The sequence below is a fragment of the Cuculus canorus genome, chromosome 16 (genome assembly GCF_017976375.1).
Source record: "Cuculus canorus isolate bCucCan1 chromosome 16, bCucCan1.pri, whole genome shotgun sequence".
In the NCBI taxonomy this organism is placed as follows: Eukaryota; Metazoa; Chordata; class Aves; order Cuculiformes; family Cuculidae; genus Cuculus; species Cuculus canorus.
Window position 1 is genome coordinate 15,356,977 of NC_071416.1, and position 24,309 is coordinate 15,381,285.

The window sequence follows — 24,309 nt, forward strand, 5'->3', positions numbered from 1 at the left end:
TAAGTGGAGGGAGAGGACAGAACAGGTGTCCAAGATGTGTTAGGCAGAGTTCAGCTGGAATAGGAATACGAAATGACTGTTGGGAAAGAGTATAGTGATATCCAGTATCCCTGTGTGATAGAACACGAAGTTTATCAGGCTAAGCACGCACCTCAGCCTCTCCAGCCTGGTGCTTTATAGAATTCTGATTTGTACGCTTAGTTTTCATGAAGACTTAATCACCGTGATTGTAAAGAAAAGCTTTAAGTCGTAAACAGAATGAAAACGCTGGAGTAATTATTATTAAAAATAATTAAAAATAATGAGGAAATTTGAATCTGGACACAGAAATGAACATCACCAGGAGCGGGTGAAGGTCGCTGAGGAAGAAGGGTGCGAGCAGCAGCCCCGGGAAGCACAGCCTTGGATCGTGGGTGATGGGACGGTGTAGGGCAGGGGAGATACACCTCCTCCGCCCTCGCTGGCAGCAAAAGGCAGAGGACACGCGGGGTGGGTGTCCCGAGCGCAGGAGGTCAGAGATGCGGTGGGTGCAGAACGCCGATGCTGCCTGTACCCCACCAGCGACCCGCGTGGGAAACAGCCACGGGGCGAGCGCAGCCCCGCCGGGAAGCGCAGCTTGGGCTGCGGATAAAGGCAGAGCAGGTGCGGGGCGGCCCCCGCGGAGCGCTCCCGGGGCGGGCGGCGCGCAGGGCCGCGGGGCGGAGCGGGGCGGAGCGGAGCGGAGCGCACCGGGGCGGGCGCAGCGGAGCGGCACCTGCGTGCTGGCGAGCCCGGCCCCTCGGCGGGCAGCCCGGGCGCTGCTGGGAGCGCATCCCGCCCCGCTCCGCCATGACCGACAACATCCCGCTGCAGCCCGTGCGGCAGAAGAAGCGGATGGACAGCAAACACCGCAGCGGGTGAGCCCGCCGCCTGCATCCCTGCGCCGCGGGCACCGGGCGGAGCCACCCCCGGCCCGCGGGCGGCCCGGGCTCGGGGCCCGCGTCCCCTCTGCGGGATGCTCGCGGCTGTTGTCGCCTTTGCGGGATGTTGGGGTCGTCTTTGTGGGATATTCAGGGCTGTTGTCGCCTTTGCGGGGTGCTCGGGGCTATTGTCGCCTTTGCGGGATGCTGGGGTCGCCTTTGCGGGGTGCTCAGGGCTATTGTCGCCTTTGTGGGATGTTGGGGTCGCCTTTGCGGGGTGCTCGGGGCTGTTGTCGCCTTTGCGGGGTGCTCAGGGCTATTGTCGCCTTTGTGGGATGTTGGGGTCGCCTTTGCGGGGTGCTCAGGGCTATTGTCGCCTTTGCGGGGTGCTGGGCTTGCCTTTGCGGGGTGCTCAGGGCTATTGCCGCCTTTGCGGGGTGCTCAGGGCTATTGTGGCCTTTGCGGGATGCTCGGGGGCGCGGACCCGCAGCGGAGGGCAGGGGGGAGCCGGGGAGGAGGAGGAGGAGGAGAAGGGGTGCGGGAGGCAGGCAGGCGCTGACAGGTTGTTCCTGACGCCATTGCCGGGGCACGCCCGGGAGGAGGGAAGGATCCTGCCCGCATCCTGCTGGGCGCTGCGCTTGGGGAGAGCGGGGCCGTCGCCCGCCCCTCGCAGCCTCTCGGGAGGGGAAAAACAGCTCCGGCGGCGTTACCCCCATCGTCTGCTCCGTCAGACAAAGCGGGCGGTGGTGGCAGCGCTGCAGGGGCGGCCGTGTCCCGTCCCCCCCGGGTCCCGCGGGGGATGCTTTAGCCAGCTCGGCCTCGGCAGAGCAATCGCATCGCACCAGAAACGGGGTCTGCAGGGCTGGAACAAAGCTCCTCGCAAAGGCAGAAGGCTCTGTTCAACTGTATTGGTTCAAGGAATACAATATCCTTGGGGTGGGATGTTGCCATACCTGTTCCTAAAGGATGTGTATATATACACACAGGTATTCCCATGCAGGGAATTAAATAAGGAAAATAATCCTTTAATACTGTTCTGTTAGGAAGTCACGGTGCTATCCAGACAGGTGGTTCGCGCACAGTGGGGGGTACGGGGTATCCGGGTTCCCTGGCTGTCAGGTATTGATTTGTCCCTGGGTAATTTGTTTTTTAAACTGGGGGTGAGTGTTATTAGCAAAATAAACCAAAACACCAAGGGAAATCCTGACTGTTAGAATAACAGGAAATTGATACTTTCCCCCTTGTTTGTTATGGCTTTGGTTGATGGTTTTGATTCAGATTTCTTTAACTGAAATTGTTCTGTGTAGTTTATTCATTATTAGGATTATTCCTTATTGTCAACATTGCTTCTAATAATTGATGTAGCAGCACCTGTGATGGCTCATACTAAGCTGGGAGGTGTGTGTGATGCTGCAAGTAATTCCCTGATGCCTCTGTCATATGCATCACTGGGCAAGTTCCACGAGGTGCAGCCACCATGGCATTATGTTTGGTGACGTGACTGAAAGGAATCGGAGACAACTGGATGCCTGAGAAATTTCTCAAGGCTTCTTGAATAACTTTTTTCCTAAGGTTCTCTAATCTCCACAAAGACCCTGTTGTGATGTGGTCAGTAGCGTCTAATTGCCTTCATCTAACCAAACCTCTGGCTCGTTGGTTGTGGACTCTACCTGATAAGGAATTACAGAGGTGGTTTTTCCAGCGTTAGCAAGAAATGATGTCAGCATGAAGTTGTGGAGGAAGGTTGCTTAGTTTTTTTTTTTTCTCGATAGCAGTCTGAATAACTTAGATTTAGTGTTTATGTTTGGTGCGGTAGCTCTCTTTCAGGATGGTACTTCTCAGTAAAACAGGAGTTCCTGATACATAAGCAGCCTGTGATGCGTTAGTAATTTGATCAAATGATAGCCTGGATGGCTATCAAAATTATTGAAGTCAAGCAAATCCAAGTCAGTATTATAAAGCAAAGAACTCAGCCAGCAAATCAGCGATAGCCCCTGTTGTCACAGCCAGGATGGATTCCTGGGAATCCTAAGCCATGATAAAACCTTCTTTCTTCTCTTATCTCTGAGGAAAAAAACAAACAAAATCTTTCCAAGTTATGTTGCTTGGTACATATGAAAACCCAAGGATAAGTCAGTCTTGAAAGGCTTCACCTTAGCATAGCCCTGACTGCCGTTCTGACTGCGGGCGTTTCCCCCACCAGCGGGGCAGGTTCTCAGGCAGAGATTTTTGTTATTATGGTCTTCTGGAGTGGGGAGCAGATTTCTGTTCGTGTACCAAGTGTCTTCATAGAAATCTTCATGTGTGTTAACAAAAAAAGTGAGAAATGCCTGATTCTCAGGTAGGGTAAGTGTCATCCAAGCAGGGCTTTCATTACAGCCTCGAGCTCTATCATACTTTGAAGAGAAGCCAGGGAGGAACTCGCACAGTAACCTTCCAGAGATGAATAATGGTACAGACAGCTGAGATCGAAGAGAAACCACGTGCTTAATAAACCAGTAGGAGAAGTGGCTATCAGTTCCTGAGCATGACTTTAATGTGGATCTTCCTTGCTGCAATCAAAGGCTGAGCTCTAAATTCTACAACTGTATCCCTTGAATTCAGATGTGTTCTTCCAAATGCTTTGCAGCGCTCTGAAAACTACGATGAGATATGTGCCAATTAAGAGGGAAGGATGGCATTAGCTGCAGCCGGATTGTTAGTGGGATGCAAGCGAGTCTCAGCTTCCCAGGGGCTGAGCTTTGCTGGAAAGGGAGCAGTAAATTCCTGAAGCACCCTGGATGCTCCGTTCTCAAGTTTTTCCCTAAATAGCTTATGGTCTCAGGCCACAATCCTGCAAAGCATTTTTTTTAAGCCAACAAACTGTGGTGCTCATGCTACCTCTGCGATGTAAAAAGGCCTTGATCCAGAAATGGGGATGAGGGGTGCGGAAAATGGGGAATGAGACAGGTGAGGAGGAGCTTTACAGTAGCATTTCATGCAGCCATTCCATGTGTGTGTGTACTCTTTGTCTCTATTTAAAATGGCAAATTCCATTGTAAAGTCAACAGAGAGAGAGATGGGAGCTCCTGCCCTCCATCTGCCTGTATACGGGTGTGCTTTGGTGCCTGCAGAGCTGGGTTGGCTCTCCAGAGGTGAGCTGTTGGCACCGTGGCACTGGGTGGGTGGGCTGCAAGAAGAACCGTGCTCCGGACCCCTTCCTGAGCCGCCCCAGCTGCAGCCTGCAAACCGGGGAGTGCTTGGATCACGTGCAGGTGCGTGAAAAGGCTGGGTGGGTGTGCTTGTCTTGGGGGGGGTTGGGTTTTGTTTTTTTTTTTTAATCAATAGAAAATTCGTGATATACTTTTAAAATAATGAAATGTGGAAGGTTGATTTGTGCGTTAAAGGTGCCAAAGGCTCAGCAGCACAGCCTGTGAGAAACAGAAACATAAACTGAGAAAGGAGTGAATAAATGTGTTAACATCAGCATTCATTTGACAAACACTCTCCCTGTATTAGACAAACGTCACACTTTTTTTCCCACTATAGGTTTGTTTTGCGTGAAAGATTATTATGAAAGCATTTCTCATTTGCTCTCTCAAATACTTCTCCATCAAATGCGCAGCATTTACAAATAAAAACTGCTTCTCGGTAGTGGCTGTTCACCTGGCATCTGACAGTCAGCCTGTCATAGTACTGCTTCTTATGTCATCACAAAGAATGTATTTTTGTAAACAAATATCATCTGAAGTGAAGTACACGAGAGACCTGTGTGCTCTTCCCCACCTTCCTATTCCTGTAGATCCCTGTGCAGGTTAAGGGCCACATTGCTTGTGGGACTCAAAAGTTTTGGATACAGCTCACATGGAAGGAGATGCTTTTGGGTGGTTGTGATTTTGTTCGGGGATTTGTAAGTTTGCCTTTTATTATTATTTTTGCCAGGTTGTGATTTAAAATGTGAATAACATAATGCTGTATAAGCTTCCCCATGTAAGCTGTCTTTATGAATTTTTCATGTTCTTTTTGTAAGATAGTATTTACGAGTTCATGGTGTACAGTGACTATACAGTTTAGTGTACCTCAGGGGTTATTGCAGTGCTATTCTTAAGCGCTTCAGTTGCAAAACAGAGAAGGAGAAATGTTTAGGAATGTATATTGCTAAACTTTTCTATACAACTTCTCATGTTTCTGTAACTTTGTGATTCCCATTCCTGGAAAGTGCAAACTAATTTTATCAGCATCTCTAAGCAGCAATGTAAATTGCAGCTGTTTTTCTAGACAATCTTTCTTTTTCTTTCCGGGGCATAGTCTTCTCATTCCCTGACAGAAAATATTTTATTATTCGTAATAATGCCAGTAGTTCTGCCAGAAAGAGCCAGCTTCTTCCAGCAGCACTGACCATGGCCTGAGCAGAAAATCCAGAGGAATGTGATGGCCTGAGCAGCCCCTCCCCTTATCATCCAGGCATTTAAGCTTGATACCCACAAGTGGACAAATGAGGATATTATTCAAAGAAACAGCGGATCACGGAACTGTGCAATGCCTGCAAAATTTATTTTCCGGGAAGAACAAGTTAGTTAACTGGAAAAAGCCAATTGCCCCAGTCAAAAGGACTTCTTATTTAATGAGCACCAGAATAATTTCAGAACCTGTTTGTGTGTTTGTCTGTACTTTGTCTTGTGGTACCCAACTGAATGGATTTGTCAGAATGTTTTTTGGGTTTTTTTTTTTCAATCCTAAGTTAAGATTATTCGGTTTCCAGAGAAGAAAGGGAAAGGGAGACTAAATGAAATGGTCCTTCTCGGGTTCACCACCCATCTTTCTGCGTCGTTGCCCTTTTGCTCTCAGTATGAGTCGTGTTTTGCCATCCCAGCACATGAGCATCCCCAGCCGCGTGTTTAGCGGTGTGGCCCAGGAGTTTGGCTGTCTCTTCTCACAGTACGGGTCCTTGGCAGCTCTGGGGGCTTTTCCTTTGGCCCCTGCGAGGGCACAGCAGCCGTGCAGCCCTGGCTAGTGCTGGGCTTTCACCGGTGGCACACCGTGTGTTCTGCCAACACAGCCCCAGGCGGTAACAAAGGCAGCGGTGCAGGCTGGTGCTGACTCGCGTTGCAACATCGACACGTGTGAGACAGAAAAGGTTCAGGTAGTGAATCTGTCCCGTCTGCACGTGACCCTGGGTAGGTTAATGAAACTTTGCTCTTTAGTCTATTAAAGCGTGATCTGCCATTACGGCCACTACTGTCTGTGTGTAAAGTGCTTTGTAAGGATCACAGATGTCATATAGAGGATTTTAAAGTAGAACTAATGAGCTTAATAATGTATTCTTCCTTGATAAAGTTTAAGACATCATTAAAAGGTCTAAAAAAAATGGAATGGAATACCTTGGGCGAGGGAGGTGATAAACATCTGCCTTTAAGAGTGAGCGCTGTGCTTGAGAAATGTCTGCGTTCTTGCCAAAAGCTCCTTTTCCACACGCCGCGAGCAGGCACCGGCACAGTTAGTGTGTGGAGGGAACTTTCATCGCTTAACATTCCGCGCTAGACCCAGGTTTGGATTGTGGGTTTCTGCTCTGTGCCTGCCTGGCAAAGCACAGGCATGTGGGTGCTTTGTGGGGTGAGGGGGGGAAAACGGATCACAGAATGGGTAAGAATTAAGGTCCGGCGCTGTGACCGACGGGGTGATCTGGGGATCTTTGAACGTGTGTGGGATAAACATCAGCATTTGCTGATTTTTCAGGGTTGTCAGCCGTGAGCGTGAGTTCCTCGCTCAGCGCTGCCTGTTCTGGAGGAGGCTTCCAGCCCATGACGTAATGGGATTCCTGAGCGCTGATAAACCTCCCAAGTGTTGCAACGTGCAACTGTTAAGCTGTTATTGCCGGTTGTAGTATTGTGTTCATTGGCCAGACCGTTTTTTTTTTAACAAATTCCTTTACATTGCATAGAAACCTGGCGCTAAAAGGCTATGCGGGAGAATTCCTAGTAGAAATGCTGGATATTTTTTCTTGACGACTGATACTACTGATAATTGCCTTCAAAAACTTGCTAGGCAGGAAGATTTTCTTTTGTTTGTCTAATCAGGCTTTCAGTTTGCTTTCCCTGTAATTTAGGGGGTTGCGAAAACTGTGACTCCAACCAGGCAGGAGTCTCACAAAACTGTTATTTTTACACAGCAGATTCTCCTGTGCCCTTTTTTGCTTGAAACTGCATTATTTTTAGGTTGTGTTTCAAACCTTTTAGTAATACAGCATTTGTTAATTAAAGTTCTTACATCAACAGGTGTCTTTCTGCCAGGAACACTAGGAGAGGTCATGGCTTTGATTGCAGCGTGCGCTGAATTTTGGGTAACTTCACTTTTGCACAATTGCTTTCTACTTCCCTGCCTTTGTAGGTGCTGTCAGTATCGGGGGTTGCTGTCTCCTTTAGAATGATGCAAGTGTCAGCAATTTTGCATTCCTAGGTATTGGCATTCACAGACTAGTGAATTTATTATAATGTGGAAAAGACCAGACTGAAAGCAATGTAATTGTATATACACAGTTGGGCAGAGTGCGCTTTCCCTAAGGTAAAATATTCTGATGAGTTTGTGCAGGTCGTTTGCCGTTTTCTTATGCATTCCCAAAGGAAAAATGGTGGTAAGTCATTGAAATTATTGAAAAGTCTGAAATTCTGCTTTGGAGATTTAGGTATTGGTTAAAAGATCTGCCCAGATATTTGGGAAGTTCTTTGGAGCATATTGGTGAATTTCACTTTGCACAAACAATTTGCAGCACAGGTAAAAAAATGTATTAAATTATAGTAGTACCTTCTCTGAGCTTTATCCTATTGTAAATATTATGATATAGGTGTGTGGGTATTTTTGCTGTTGAGTACAATCCCTAGAAGAGGCCCAACCTAAAAGATAAACAAAGGTAACTGGTTTCAGATGTCTGATTACAAAGACTGACTGACTCCCTCTGTAACCGGGAAGCACATTGTGATGAAATGGGGTGTGTGGACAGCAGGTTTACTCTCTTGGGCAAAGTCTCTTACTTGGAGCCTTATTATAGGGGTCATTCTGAATTTGCAATCATTAAAACATGGAATCAAAGCTAATGTTGTGTGGTTTTCTCCAGGGTGAAAGAAGGAAAAACATTTTTCTTTTTTTTTCTATTTTCTATTGCTATCCAAATACCACTATTTTTCCATTAAAATATATTTGGAATGGAAGAGACTATTTGTCTAAGGTCTTCATCTGCAAACGCAAAAGAAAACTTCAGTTATAAGGTAGCAAACTAATAAAATATGCTTCTGAAGTAGAGTTTATGAATTTCGAAGTGTTTTACACCAACTTTCCTGTTTGTCTCATGTTGGTAACTGTCTTTCAGATGTGGATATTATACAGAACTGCATGAGGAAGAAAGATCTACTAGTTAGTTCTTAACAAGAAAAAAAAGTTTGTAGATTTGACAAAAAAGGATGATTTCAGGGGCAAGTGTAACTTTTTGAAGTGGGTTACATTTAGGGTACTTATGTTAATGATGGGTTTATGTATCTACCTGGGGAATAGTCAGAGATGGAAGTCCCTGGTTTTAGAAGTTATCAATGCAGAATAACAGGCAATGTCCCTGTCTAGAGGTAAGCGCAGATGGCAACAGGGAGGATGCGAGTCTGTTGGAAGTCCGATGTCTCTTGTATGTACAGGAACAGCAAAACATCTGTTATTTCATTCCGGTTATTGCTCTAGGTGTGCATTGCTATCAGTTTTAACAGTTCGCATTACTATGTTTATTTCTGTCAGATTTTCCTGCATTCTTCTGATTTTCTTTTCTTCAGCGAATGAAGTTTTCAAGTCAGAGTTGATAACTTGGGGGGGCTTAGATAAAGCTGCCCTCTACATGGTCAACGATAAATGTGTATAGGTGAAAGCACTGGGGTTGTTACTGAAATTGGAAGACCTTACGAGTATTCTGGCTTTGGAATGGAGAGTTTGACTTGCATGGAGCTGGTAAGAGACTATTTGGCACCATCTGAAACTGGTGATTTCATATTCCTTCATTATTAACTTGTTGGTGTCACGTAGTGCTCTGCTATCTTGTCACTGTTTCGGTCTGAAAGGTGCTTTGAGTGACAAAACCTTCTGCTGTGTGTTTGGGTGGTACCTGTATGCTTGCAGGTTTGGTTGTTCTTGAGCACAAACCAGATAAAATCCACCTTTTCAGGGCTCATTTGCCGCGCTTAATGAAATCTCATAATGTCAAAATAATTTGATTATGCGAAAATCCTTTTGTCTGGTTATAAGAGCTTGTGAGAAATTATCTCACAACTCAGTCTTGCGAAGCTGATGTCTGTACCCGCTCCTGGAGCGCTGAGTCACAGGGTGACTTCTGGAGCAAAGTTGATTTTTATTCCTCTTATCTACGGAAGGAACTGACTTCACTGATAACACTTCTTCAATTTATTTGCATCCAGCAGGGTGTAAAACCTTAAAAAATGGTGTCCTTGTAGGAAACCATCTTCTGTGGGGTGAGCTGTAAACTGTTCATCATGCTGCATGTGTTTTCAGGCAAGACAGTGACTTCAAGAACCAAATGCTTTGTATACTTCCTTAAATAGTTATTTCTCTTGGTTAGGCGTGTTTTTAATTGAACTTTTGTGGCAGAATGCTGTGATTCAAGAACAGACGTTAGCAATGATTTCTGGAAAGGTGTTTGTAAGAGCTCTGAAGTTTTTGGTTATCAATCCAGCTGATACTGGCTTTCCGAAATGTCGACGAAATTCAATAGGTCTCTTTTTAAAGTAACAAGAGGGGCTGGGGAGGGATTGGCTTTCACTAAGAAGCAATGACAACAGAAAAATAACCCTTTTTGGGGTTTTGGAGGGTACAATGCTTCAGTTTTAAACAGAGAGGCTTTTTCAAGGTACAAGAGGGATCACTCGTAAGTCCTTGCATCTCTCACAAAGTAACCAGTGCTTTGTTTAATTCATTGCCTCAAGTAACGATTCATAACACTGATCAATGCATGGTTTTATTTAACAAAAATCATGTGAGAGCTGAGGTTTTGCCGATTGTGGCAGCCGGGGTGAGGGGCCCGAGAGAGAAGAGGGAATCCTTTCGGTGACTATCAGTTTTTGTGAAGTTGATGTGGCTTTCCTGAATTCCCGTGTAACTTTGATCAAAGGCCAGAAATTCTGTTAAATAAATAGCTTTAATATAAGCCTGAATTGAAAAAGGGGAAGGTCAGCATGCTGACATGTTCATATTTTATTTATTTTGAACAATTTGGGAGAAACTGGCATGGCAAGATATAAAAAGCAAGTGTGCTGGGTAATTGAAATATGACAATAGTTAATGGAACAAGAACAGATACCAGAGACAAAATGGACAAAAATGCAGGGAAAACAATAAGATCAAAGGTTATATTGGACTCGTCTGACTGAAAATAGGAAGAACTTGCGTCCCGGCAGCCGTTGCTCTGGCAGCTCGGGTTTGTGGCGCTGGGTCCAGGTGTTTGGCTGGGCTGCCGAACTGGCAGCCTCCGCTGGGCTGCTGCGATGGGACAGTCACGTCGGGAGCAGAAAATACACATTACTACAGCTAAACTAATAAGCTAAGACCATGTAGTTGGATCTACAGTGTATGTTCTCAGTTGGTGAGAATGTGTGTTATTCATTAGTAGTTAACATTCAATTTGCCTTTAACATAAACGGAGCTACTGAGTGTAATACTGTATAAAACTAATATCAGTAATCATTGATCTACTTTCAATTTCTTCTTAAGCTTTTATTTTTTAGAGAACTATAGATTATTATTTCTTGGCTAGATTATTTTAAAGTTCAAAAATTCAAATATGCAACTATTTAAACCTTTCTGTTAAGAAGGTGCACCTTTCTATGAAGCAGGGCTTGCAGAGGAGGATCTCTATCTCGGCCTCTTATTTTCTTGAGGACATATGAGACCGCTTTACGTATATGCATTCCTATTTATGTTCAGCACATAAATGGGAAAGCCCTCTTTTGTTTGAGGAAGCTTCCATACACCTACAAGGAAACAGAAGCATAGAAAGTAAACTGTTTTATTCATGAGAGCTTTCTGGCATAAAACCTGCAATCCAGGATCAATACAAGGGGACCTTTCTGCCTCTACCCCAGACCTCTTTGCTTCCTGAAGCCCTTTCAGCCACAGGAGGCAGAAGCTCTCCCAGCAGCCGGCATTGACTCATGGTAGTGATGAGCTTTGTCCGTGCTTCTCCAGGCATCGTGTTCTTGGAAGCAAAACAAGGAGCCTTCCCACCTCTGGCTGCTGCAGGCACATCTCTGGCATTGCCACAGGCCTGTCCAGCTTTCAACATGCGGTTCTGTGATCTTTTAGTAGTAGTTCCAACACCATATGAGATGTTTTCGTGTAACTTGGTGGGCTGCGCGGTAGGTCTGCAGCGGCTGTAGCAGGCATACTGTTTGTGTTTGGTAGAGAGTCAACCTCCGCATTTTAAGATGTTTCTAATATAGCAGATAATCAAGAGATGAGAGGTGGTGAGTTGTGGATGAACTGATGCTCAGCGGGTTTGGGTCTGAGGTGCGTGTGCGGGTCATTGAAATGTGTTAAAAATGAACTCATTAATTAACGTTCCTTTTGTAGGTGTTGTGAGTGCTTAAGATGCTGTGGGAGGAGAGACCCCAGGCCTCGTACTGTTTGGCTTGGCCATCCAGAGAAGAGAGAGCAGAGATACCCTCGCAATGTGATCAACAATCAGAAATACAATTTTTTCACATTTCTCCCTGGGGTAAGTGTGAAGAAAGTTACTTTTCATCATCCTGCCCCAATGCTTTCCCCAATTTCAGTGGTTTTACAGTGGACAGGTCCAGAATCTGGAGCTGGAGGAAATAATTAGTAATTGGTTTATGGACTTCCTGCAAAGGCTGCTTTGGGGCAGCAGAAAACAAGACACAGATCCATCCTGAGTGTCCAGGACTACTTTAAGACTGCGCTAAGTTAGCATTTAGACTCCAGAGGAGCATGCAAAAAATGTTTCTGGTCTTAGTTCAATATGCATAACTTCTAAACTCCATTAATCTCCCCTCCTTTTTTTTTTTTCCTTTGTTTTTTTTTTCCAGGTGTTGTTTAACCAGTTCAAATACTTCTTCAACCTTTATTTCTTGCTTCTGGCCTGCTCTCAATTTGTCGTTGAAATGAGGCTCGGCGCGCTTTACACGTACTGGGTTCCTCTGGTAGGTCAATTAAGGTTTATTTGTTCAAGAAAGTTTCAGTGTTTAATGCAATTTTTTGTGCGGCCCTTTCTGTAGAGTTTAGAGTTTACTCCTTAAATCACGTCACTAGCTTGCTTCTTCAGGCCTCTCCGTACATGCTGTAGTGTGAATGCCTGTTCTGCCTTAAGCTTTATTTTGTAGAGGCTTCTTGGAGGTGTGAGAAGACTCTGCCCTCAGCTTGTCCATCTGAGAGGTGTTAACAGGCACAGAGCTCTTGCCGCTGGCTGCGGTGCCTGCGAGGACAGCAGGGCTTTGTGAAAAACATAGAGACCGGGGCAATGTGTGTGCTGTTCAGACGCAGCTGTGAGCGTGGGCTGTGCTCGTGGACAGTGTGCGTGGGGTGTTGCCCCTGCCAGGGTGATCCACGCTTGCTGGACCCCAGACCAGCCTGGCAACTGCAGCGAAGGACCAAAGGGCACCTTTCAGAGGTGACCTTAATGAGCGGCCATATGCTCAACGATGGCAAATTATGCTCCCCTGCCAAACAGTTTGACCCGCGGCCTTGGGATAGGTCAGCAGGCTGCTTCGTAGTTTAACCACATTGTAAAAAACAAATGAAAAAACGGAGAACCCTCCCTCCACAAACCTCCCACGTATAAAAATAAATATATAGAGACATACTCACACTCAGCAAGGTGCAGATACTCCTCCCTCCTGTAAATTATTTGCCGTTTTCTTTTGATGGCCATGATCAAAGGAAATTTATAATCATCAGTTTTGAAACAGAAACAGTGCTATCAAAGAACAGAAAGAGGAATAATTGTATGGATGGGCTTCTTAAATCTCTAAAATGCACTGCATGAGCCAGTTACAACTGCTTTAATGCTTAAATATAGATACCTATATAGTTTTTTTTCTTTTATCCCAGTAAAACTATTATTTCTCTTTCTATGTGAATAACTTCTCTGCTGTACTTCCGTTTGTAGTGTTGTAGAGTAATTTCGGTTCAGAGGGACGTCTGATCCAACTGTCTGCTCTTTACATTTGGATTGGTTTAACTCATCTACCTGAGTTTTTAAAATCACCAAGGACAGACATCCTTTTTACTTTAAAGAAATAACACAAAATCAAATGAAAATTGATTTAAAAAGCACAGGGTCCTTTCTGAGATGCTACTTGTGCATTAATTTTGAAATGGTGGTGATAAAAAATGACGGCTCCATGGAGAGAGCTAAAGAGGAGCAAAGGAAATTTTTCCTGCCTTTTGGACTTCCAGTGGAGTGAAATCTCTGGTAAAAGAAAGAAGTGAAGGGGCAGCTTTGGGACATGGCTGCTAAAACTGTGTTTGTATTAAAGCCTGGATCTCACTGAATTTTCTCTCAAGTGCGTGCTGTGTTGTATTTGCTGTATGCATCTAATGATAGTTTCCTAAGATCCCATCCCATAAAGAAAGTGTACGTGTGCAGAGAGGATCTATAGGCAGTTGTGAGTTGTCTGTGCCGGCTGAGCGATTAGATTTTGGCATATGAGCTGCCAGAAAGCAGAATAAGAAAGGTCTTTGTTCATTACTGGCTTCTAATAGGAGTGTTTGGGAATGGAATGACATATGAGATGACACCGTGAGCTGGCACATGTGGGAATATTTTAGGGCAATAATTTGGAGACTCTTCAAACAGACGAAACATAAGTTGAAAATAACTGATGCTTTTTAAATTTTATTTTGGAAAGCAGATAAAGATTTATAGGTAAACACAGAAGTGCAATTTGTAAATAGAAGAGAAATGTTCATTCATTCCTTAATTTGTGTATTATGGGAAGGAGATGTCTTCCATGGCGGTGCAAAACAGACCTGAACACTGGGGAGTGAAATGCTTCTCTGAAAGTATTGTATTAATGGCGTCTTACTTTCAGTGTTTGTAAATGCGGGATTGAATACAGGCATTTTTTTAAAAAGCAATTGCCCATCTGTAAGTCTCTGCGTTTTAAAATACTGCAGAAACATGCTACGTTGCGTTTGAAGACTGATATTAATTAATCCGAATCATACATTTAGATGCATATGTATGTACTGGAATTAGAGAATACTAATTTTTATTATAGTACTGAGAGAGCTATCAGGTGAAGGGTACCCTCAGTATTTTAATAATTAAAGAAACTGTTCTCTTTCAGTCTTAGTAGCCCTTAGGTCATTCTTCATAATTTTTCTTAGTTTAAAAAAATGTGAGAATTTGAGTTGTTACTGTGTCAGGTAGCATTGGCAATGCTCCACAGCAAGACTTTCCTGAGGTGGTTGTGGAGTTTGTGTTCACAAGTTCTTTGTGCTCAGTTTAACTCGCGCACACAGTTTTTGGGTATATGTGCACAGCAGTTCTTCCTAGAAATGAAGCTACATAAAGTTAGAAATTGCAACCCACTGGCAAAATCTCCTGTCCCCTTGTTAAAATAAAAAAGCTTTTTATTGCCAGAGATAATCAGTAAGTACATGGTTGCAGTGTTCAAGAATGCCAGTTGTAAAAAGTTCGTTTTTCTTCATTAATGGATGAGGATTGTTTTAGCTGTTTGGTGAGTCTGAGCTGAATAGTGCATAATAAAAAAAAATGACTTTGTGGTCCTAGCCCCACAAAGAATTATTTTTGCATTCATTTAAGTTTTTTCTATATAGCGAAGGATCTGATGTGGGCATTTCCTCATGACGAGAGGAAATTAAATGACTGCTCGTATCCTTAGAAAAGTAGGGCTGAAAGCTTAATTAGACAAATGTGTAATTATTCCATGAGTAGTTCACATTAGTATGCTTAGAGTGCTTATTTGCGTAGGCTGTGTCTGTACACATACCCGTGAATACACATGAATTTTTTTATCTATAAAATAAGGGATTATATAAATTTCTATATGAAGACATCACCCAGATTAGGTGAGGTAACTTTCATGGTGGAGCGAGTACTGAGATTTGAGAGAGCCTGTCTTAAATGGTCTTTTGTGTAACCCCTCTCCATCTTGGTTACTCACCTGTGAAGCGAGATGAAAGATGTTATTTACACTCTTCAGATAAACTCCACAAAGATTTGCTTGGGAGGTACTGACAGAGCATCGTGGTAAAGCTGAGAAACGATCATAACACTTTAAGCAACGAGTCTGTGGTCAGTTTGCTATTGGGAGTTCTGGACAGCACCACATAATATCCCTATAATGATTTAGTGAGAGAAAATAGAATAAGGAAATGCAGATTGTTGGCATTGGGACTGATAAATATTGCTCTTATTAGAGGCAGATGTGATTTTTCCTGACCTTTCATCCATTCTGTTCCCCCCCCACTCCTTTTAGGGATTTGTGCTTGCTGTTACTGTCATCCGAGAGGCTGCGGAGGAGATCAGATGTTACATGCGCGACAAGGAAGTGAACTCGCAGATCTACAGCAAGCTCACAGCGAGAGGTCGGCTCAGCGGCTCCAGCGCGCCCGCTGCATCCTGGCACGGCTGCCGCAGCGCCGGGGGTTGCAACTCAATCAAACGCTGCTGACAGTTGCAGAAGCAGAGTTCAAGGAGTGGGGAGGGGGTTCTGGGCTCGCAGGCGCGTGGCTCTGTGGCCACTGCGGAGGCCTCGGGGGTCTGGGTGGCTTCTCGTGGGTGGCTCCTCGCGGGGCTGTGGGGATGATGGGCGTTGCTGAGGGTTTTCTGGGGAGATGCACAGCTGATAGAGGGGGGAAGGAGCATTAAATGCCTCTAACAGCTTCAGGCCATCATCTTTGTGAGCCAAGGTGTTGAGAGCAGCCAGTGGGTACGTTTCCATGCGCAGGAGCGTGTGTGGTGTGCTGGGGCTTCGCTGCAGCCAGCGCCAGGCAGGCGAGAACTTCCAGGCAGTAGATACGATGTTTTTAAACCCCCAGTGTCAGCCAAAAAATTCTTTCCCAATCATTGTACCTTCTTGGTGGATTGGAGTCATCAAAGAAAATCAAACTGGATCTGGATTGCTCTAGCTTGTGGAGGTGGATGTTTCCAGAAGGGAAATGTGTTTTCCTTCCTGCGAGAGAAGCGCTTCATAACATTGCGCGGAGAAAGGGAGGGAGAGGCAAATACAGTGAAAGGCATAGTAGGGAGAAACCAAGAACAGGACTATAGTAGATGTGATGTGTCGTTTGGGTTTTTTGTTTGTTCTTCTTCCAACATTTGTAATGAAGATGGATCATGTGTCTTCCCGCCTGCATACGGGTGTTTTGGTTGCTCACCCTGTCAGTAAAAGAGACAGATGTAAGAAGGATTCCTATAAGCTACCAATTCATATTCTTTAATGGAAACAACAAATGTGTGTGTAAAAAGGGGAGGAGGATCCATTTAGACATATAATTTGCAAAAGCATTTTAGTAGAAGAATTAATAAGTCTGTGAAAATGTCAGAAGGAGGGGATGCAGAGGTTGATTGAAATAATGGGGGTGAAGGTAAACTGTGTTCTACTGAAGGAGCTTGTGAAAGCTTGTGTTAAATTCAAGGTGACTTCCTTGATGTACTAACACGTTCCATCACTTATTGAAGGTGCAGTACCAGTTGCGTTTCATAGTTTTTCCTGGATCGTACCAGACAGGGACTTATTTCATGAAAGTCCTTTGCTAAAAGACACTGTGTGATATGATACTACATCTTTTGTTTCTTTTAGCAGTGTCTGAGGCAGTTCCTCAGTATTCACAATATCTTCCCTTGTATTTTCTTGTGGACGTCATCTTTAGGTTCTTTCTCCAACTGCGAGGAGTTTGGAAACCTCGTTTGTGAGTGAGTCCAGGCTGCGGCTCTGCTGTGTTTGATCCCTGGCTCTGGCCATTGTTTACAGCTGTGCCGTACCTAACAAAGACATTTAAATTCTTGTTTGAAAAATTGAATGCTGCCTCACTGTGGAGTTACTTCTAATACCATGACAAAGATGGTGAGGCCAGGGGTTTGTTTTTAGAAAGGGAATGAACTGAACATAAGCAACTTTTTTTCATTTCCAGATTCTTTGTTATAGCAGTTTATACCCCCGAATTAAGAAGCAGTGAACTAGGTGTAGTGAAAATACGCCGCTTTCACTTTTAAGACTAAGGCTCCTTTTTAAACGTAATTGCTTAAGGCTGTATATATTTCACATGCTGGGAATTATGAGGCAACTCTGAACTAGGGAGTGTGAGTTTCTGAATATTAAATCCCCTTTTAATAACATGTTCTTACTACAACACTTAAAATGCTTGGCAACCAACAAAAGCCTCATCCAAGAGGAGTGTACTACATCTATTTAAAGATATAAAAGAGTTGCCTTCTGGATTCTATTCAATGATCTATAAGGGGCCTGACCTTTCCTTTAGTTCTTTTCATATTGCTATTACGTTTCCCATGAACGATTTCCCTCCCCCCAGTCCTTTAACTTTTCTAATTTTGTGAAAGAAACCAAGGAGGATCGACAGCTGGGCACTAGCCAAAAGTCTTAAGCCACTTTATTTAACATGAATTTGGTGCGGAAACAGGGATGAGACTCTGTAGAACTATAGTTTAGAGTAGAAAGATACGGAAAATTATTTATGTTTGCCTTGTGGTTTGTAGAGAAGAGTAATTTCCTGTCTTTCACTGAATCGCATTACGTGAGCTTTTCAGGAGGCCTGAACCTCTGCTTTCCCACTGGTTCATAAACCTTCGCACCTCTGCGAATCACCTCGGAGCGGAGACGTACCATGTGTGGTCACCGTGGCTGTTGTGTTTGCTTTGTTGTGTCTATTAGTACAATTAAAAAAAGTAAGCGAGCTTTCAAGGCAGCTCTTCATCAGGTCAAAAGTAAAAGCAGCAAATATAAAAATAAGTTGAAAACACCTGATCTTAACCGTTAATTTTCAGTGCAGCCGGCAAAACTCCAGGTAGGGTTTGCCTTGGACTGTTCACAGGCTGTTTCTTTATTTATTTTTTGGTTGACTAGCGCGGTTCATACTTCTGTATGTTGGCACAGCTCTGAACTGGAAAGGGGCAGTGCAGAAGGGTACTGATGTGCAAAAGCCTTCTGAAATGTTGCTATATACTCTTTTCTTTTAAACTTCTCAATAGCCTCACCACTAAAGCCAGTGTTGTAGGAAAGAGATTAGGTGAAGCTCGATGCTGAGCACTGCTGTTCTTGAAGACTGGATCTAATGGAGTGCTGTAGCTTTCTCCAAGCTATTTTTATTTCCCCCGAGTGCTCACACTAAGCTGCTGTTAAGGTGGCTGGAGAACAGTTTTTCCCATCTCCAGTCTTGGCCTCCCAGTGCAGCCCCACAGATGTAAGTACATACTTAGGGCTGAATGAAGTCGGGGAGACTTAAGCACATGCTTATATGTAGTTTTGAGTAGGAATGGGAGTGAGCACAGATGAAAGTGCTTTCCCTAATCAGTTTGCTCTTGTAGTCTTCATGCGCAGTCCCTGGCAGCCTGTGCTGCAGCGGCTGGCCGGGGGCTCCAGCGCTCCCCCCAGCCTGGTCTCGCACCCCTGGGGGTATATTTTGGATGTGCAGCTTTGCTCCAGTACATGAAACTTTTTTTCGTGCACTTTGCTTGCTAAGATTTTTAAGATCCACTAAGCTGCTTGCTTTGTAGAGGAAAAGGGAGAACTCTCTCTGGACCACATTATTTATGAATATGGTTGCTGAATTCCAGGGACTAATTTGTTTGGAGGGCAGCATAGACATCAGCTTATTTTCTGTATCCCTTTATTTTGCATAACATCCCTAAAAATTGTACCCTGAACCTCCTTTTCTCTTCCTGCCAATGTGATCAATTTGTGTTCCAAACCGATGAAACCAGCAGATTTCTGGAAAGCATTTTTATTTTAATAGAAAGCTCTCCATTTAAAGGACAGTTGTTTGAATCGTAATAAAAAAATAATCAAATTTCAATCCCCTATTCATAAACCTACAAGCCTCTTTGTGTTCAGAAGCCTGTGTGCTGACTTTCTGCTTGATAGAAAGCTAGAACTGTGCTTGCAAATTCTTGGTTTGTTTTTCTTCTCTTGCAGTCTCGCTCCCCGGGTAACACTGCATAATAGAGAGAAACTCCGCAGAAAGAAATGGGAAGAGACCTCCTACTGAGGGGTGCTACTTAAGATACAGATCATTGGCGTTTACCAGCCATATAAAAACAATATTTTCCCAAACCCTCTGAGTCCTGCTCCACAGTTTATACAGCATAAGGCTGCAAAAGCCCAAAATTTGGTGCAGCACATCCAAACAACTTTTTTATTATTTTATTTTTTTATTTATTTTTTGTTTTCAGATTTATTTGACTTGTTTTAACAAATCTCTGGCTTCATCTTTAATTCTAATTTAAGTGTTTTGATCTCTGCCTTAATGGAGCTCTGCAGATCTATTCTGAAATCTTGACGTAAGTGCTCATGTAGTAGAGAAAGTCATATCTTCTGGCTAATGTATTTTATACTCTAAATAATGTGCTTTATGGTACATCCATCACGCTGCAGATTTGGTGATAATTGCAAAGTTGAAGCTGAAGTTGGAACAAACATTTTATTGTTTACTTTTTTTATCTTTTAAAAAAATAATCGGGATACACAGCAAAGAATGGAGCAAATAGCAATCAAGTTTTAAAACTTTTCTTTTTAAAATTAGATATCAAGACTAGTTGCTTTTTAAAATTGTGTTAATCACTGACTTATATTCTGATTAACTTCAGAAAATATAAACTGGAAGCATTGTAATTGCTGAATAAACCTGTGTGTATTTAGAAGCAGCACTTCTGGACGCATGTATAAATGCAGTAATTTATTATTACGAAAATGCTTTAACAGTAGAGCAGTATTGGTAAATTAAGCACTTGCGTTATTTGCTGTTTCCTTAAGCGTATGTGTGAAAACATCTAATATTTAGGAGGTAGTTTCCCCACAGAAAGAAAAAGAAATTACAGAATTCCCAAGATCAAAATAAAACTAATTCAAGTAAGTTGCTTTATGGGAGTTCTGAGTCAAAGGAAACATCTGGTCCCGCGCCTTCTTAGCAGGACATATGCTACATACTGCAGAGATGTCATCCGTGAGAGGCCGGGAGTATGGCTGGAAAAGCAGAATTAGCTTTGCTACCTAAAAAAGGGCATCTCATTTCTACAGGAGTTCTAAAAATGTGTATTGGTTAGAAGGATCCTCTATTTTACCTTAAAACAGTTCAGGGTGGGAGGGTTATTCAACAAGACAAATCTACTCCAGCTGCTCTGATTTTTCCTCATACTGGAAAAATTTTAAAGCAGATGATACTGTTTTCAGAATAATGATCAAAAAAAAGGCTTTTATGTGCCTAATGGTAGGAAATTGTCATGCTGTAGTTTTGTCAGGCATTAATTTTCCTTTTCCAGCATGAATTGACATCATTAAGGAACGTGCTGCAAAAATAAGTTTCCATTCTTGAAGCCTGCAGGTAGTTCTTCCTATACTGTCGGTCGGCAAATGAACCCTTGCAATCTCTGAGAGAAATACATAAAATGCAGCTAAACAAATCCCCCTCTCCTTCTAAGAGCTCTCTTGCGCAGTGGTTTAGGAATTGCTATGCCTGTGTGGGGAGAGTGGGGTTTTTTTCCTTCTTTGCACAGGAGAATATTCAAAAGCACTTTTTGTTGTTTCGTGAATAACCGTATTAAAAGGGGAGGAAGAGATGTTATCTGTCAGACCCTTTTAGTGTCATAGCACCTAACTTTGTATAGCCTATACAGAAGACTGCCAGGGATGCTTTTTTGGATCCTCTTGGAGCGCGGCTTTTCTTTTCAAGCCCCTGCGTAATGGACTCTTAATCCCCAGTGTGCTTCCTGCCCTGGCAGAGATGTCTTTAGCCCAGCATTCAATTTGTTTACCCTTTTTTTTTCTTTTCCCCCCTTTTAACAAAAATCTCGCCAGACAAAACCCCGAATCTGCAAAAGACCTATGAGATATTTGTGAAATGGGCCATGACTGCTTATAATTTGTAGGAATAATTACAGCATGCGAGGAAGTCTGCATTTATTAACGGCAGTGATGAAGCATGTTGTTAAGCACACAGTGTGTCACCAAAGCAGCAGGCTGCCGGGAGCCCAGAATGGCTTTCATTGTTAATTTGGAGCAGAAACACTGAAGCATATCCTGAGAAGGATGCTAATGAAGGGACTGCCAGTAGTAAAATCCTAGTGACCTTTGTGCTTTGTGCTAATTTCTATTCCCCCTCCCTTCCCCCTTCTCTTTGGCTCCTGAGCTGCTATCTGGCCAGTTAGCCCGTGAATTTTGAGGTACAGTAGAAGTGTTGTCCGTGCTGGGGTGAGCTCCACGTGCCTCCCCCATTTCCACTCAAATCGCAGCAGATTAAAGAGGCTTTTGTTGAAATATAACAGACAGACACGTAGAGGCAGGGTTCAAATTAACTCATTATAAATCACTAGTTAGTCTGAGAAGCCAAATCTAGAGCTGGCTAATGATTTGAAATTACTAGCCAATTGTTATATTAATCTCCTGTTTTAAAGCAACTGGGAAATGTTTGACAGCTGCAAAGAAATAAATATTTATGTGTTTTCTGTAGGACCTGTGCTCTGCAGGTCTTGTTCAGGCTGTGTCCAGCCAGAGGCAAAGGGGAGGTGGTAAAGCTGAGCCAGATACAAGAGCTGAGACACAGAAGGAAAGGAGCCTGGTTTTTAACTTGGGCCCATTTTACTTACGGCTCCCAAGTCCAGGCTTGAGAATTGACCTTTAAATTTTTAACCACTTTGCGCAGAAGAATCAGAGGTTGATGGTTCGCTATTGCAATTTTTCTGTTCTTGCTGATTGAAACCTTCTGCTTTGCCTAGGAGGGACAGTGGGCTTGGTGGGTCTTTGCAGGGTAGCGTTGCCTAATTCTTGTGATAGAAATGTTACACGTTTTCTCCAGAAGAGTGAAGTGGAAGGAAGCATTGCACAGCACCCATAAACCCTGTCCTGCTGCTGCTTTAATGCACTGATATCATTCTTTCGCAGGGACTGTGAAGGTGAAGAGCTCTAATATACAAGTAGGAGACCTCATCATTGTTGAAAAGGTTAGCCTTTATGTGTATCTTTTCTTTATAAAGAACTTTTTTGCAAGTCCATAGAAAATTTTGAAGTCACATTTGTTTTACAATAGGCTCAGAACATCAAGTGTTGAACACTAGTTATAATATTTAATCACTTATCAGGGTTTCACCCTCCCCTCTGTTCCCTTCGTCACACACTGTGCAAGCAGTGGTGTCCTCTAGAACTATTATTCTGAAAATATTCAGGGGAAAAAAAAAAGGGCAGGAAAATGGTAGCTGTCGGCTACAGATATGCGCTTTCTTCTAGCATGGGACTTCTTGAAAGGAAACCAGCACTAGTTTAAAATTTCTTCATACTTCTAGAATTACTCACTAGCTCTTTTGTAAACCTAGCTCTTGGTCAGTCCGGTCAGTGGGAGCTGGCAGCGGTTATTATTCCACACTTGGAATTCTGCAGGGAAGAAAGTTAAAGATGCAGAGCAAAATTAATATCGAGCCTCAGTTTCACAAAGAAATCCTCTTTCTCCTCCATACCCCCTTTGCTTGTCACGGTGGGGCTGTGGAAGGCGGCTGCACACGCGTGCAGGGCTGTATGCACAATAATGGCCTTTCTTCTCCTAACAGAACCAGCGGGTCCCTGCTGACATGATCTTCCTGAGGACGTCGGAGAAGAATGGTAAACATCTGGAACCAATTGTCAAAATAGCCATTAACCTTTCACTGGTTGTTTAGAGAAAATTATCATTTGGAAATGTGAAAGAAATATACTAGCAAAATTTTAGATAGAGAATTCAAATGCTTTTATGGACCACCACTTTTCAGGATGTTGTACTTTGTTCTTGTTTGCTAACATAGATAGTTGAATCCAGGGTAAATGAATCAGGTTGCACAATGGTTTGTGTTATAGATGCAAATTATTTTGTGTTATAGATGCAAATTATATGCTGTTCAGGTGTATTTTGTTAAGTGTAGGATAAGGAAATGTTTGATCAGAAATATTAAAAAGCAACGGCTAATGAGAATATTTCAAATATCTTAAAGACAGAATGCGAAATCTCACTGTATTCTGGACTAGTGAGGGGAAATGAATGTGTGATGCAAGAATATCATTCTTTACGTTATTAACAAATGTTACTTGAAATCAAATACTGTTTCCAAAGAAAGAAGGGTGTCCTAGACATATACCTCATTTCGTGAGCTGTAGGTGTACCTAAGTCAGATCTGGAATGAGCACTGACTGGTGTTGAAAATCCACAGGGTCTTGCTTCCTTCGCACTGACCAGCTGGATGGTGAGACAGACTGGAAACTGCGGCTGCCTGTTACCTGTACTCAGAGACTGCCAACGGCTTCGGTAAGCTGCCTTTTGTACAAAACTACTCTACTTGGTAAACACATGTTATCTGATTTACCCGAAAAACATTCAGGTGTTTCGGTTAATGGGCTGCTTTGAGAAACACATTAATGTAGCATTGTTCTGCACAGGACTTGGTGCATGTTCCAGATGAATTCTGGCAGCAAAGCATATAGATAGGGGTAAGCCAGCTCTTCCTGAGCTCCAGGCAGAATTTCAGGTCAGGTGAAGCTAGATGTCTCTGTGCTGCCCTGCAGTCACCACAGCTGGAGAATGGTCTTGCAGCAGGAGGTGGCTGGTGGTAGGATGCTCCTGTTTTCTTTTTCCTCTCCAGACACCATTGCAGTAACTTGTTGCAGGATAGGTCTTGTTGCAGGTGATACTTCTCAAATGCTCCCCTTCATTCCTTGCACTGCGATATATTCAGACACACAATTCGTGCATTTTCATGAAATGGCTTCGGAAGCAGTTTTCATTGCTTTCCTTTGTGTAAGGAGGAATGTCACCCTGGGAGCTCCACTGCATGATCTGAAATAAGCACATAACCTCCATCAAACATGCCATTTCCTGAAATATCTAGCTATAGTCGTTTGTGAGTTCTTTAAAAAATACAGTTGAGAGGGGAAAGGGCGGGGATTTAAGTACCTGTTTTATTGATCATCTATCTTTAAAAAGTGCAAGAAGCTTATTTTCTACAGAGGCTTTGAAGCAAGGCGTTCTCTCCATGGAGTGAATAGTTCATGCATGTGTAGGAGTCAGCAGTGAAAACATTGTGCAGAATTGGCATATTTTCTTGTCACCACAGAACTGTTCCTAGTGGCAATGGCATCTTGAACTAAATATTGAGTGATAGAGTGTTCTTTGGTTGCCTTAGAAGACTAGTCCAAACCTTCTTTGCTAC

The 24,309-nt window shown here is 43.4% G+C and overlaps 1 protein-coding gene across 1 annotated transcript in view; it reads left to right on the forward strand.

Annotated features, from left to right (window-relative positions):
• The first annotated feature begins 749 nt into the window (after positions 1 to 749).
• The window catches only part of ATP9A (ATPase phospholipid transporting 9A (putative)), a 60,010-nt gene continuing 36,450 nt past the window's right edge, over positions 750 to 24,309 (forward strand). Inside the window, exons 1-7 of the mRNA XM_054081348.1 lie at positions 750 to 896; positions 11,493 to 11,637; positions 11,969 to 12,082; positions 15,386 to 15,494; positions 22,022 to 22,080; positions 22,681 to 22,732; positions 23,314 to 23,408. Coding sequence (XP_053937323.1) covers positions 829 to 896; positions 11,493 to 11,637; positions 11,969 to 12,082; positions 15,386 to 15,494; positions 22,022 to 22,080; positions 22,681 to 22,732; positions 23,314 to 23,408 — 642 coding nt within the window. The 5' untranslated portion in view covers positions 750 to 828. The remainder of the gene's footprint in view (positions 897 to 11,492; positions 11,638 to 11,968; positions 12,083 to 15,385; positions 15,495 to 22,021; positions 22,081 to 22,680; positions 22,733 to 23,313; positions 23,409 to 24,309) is intronic.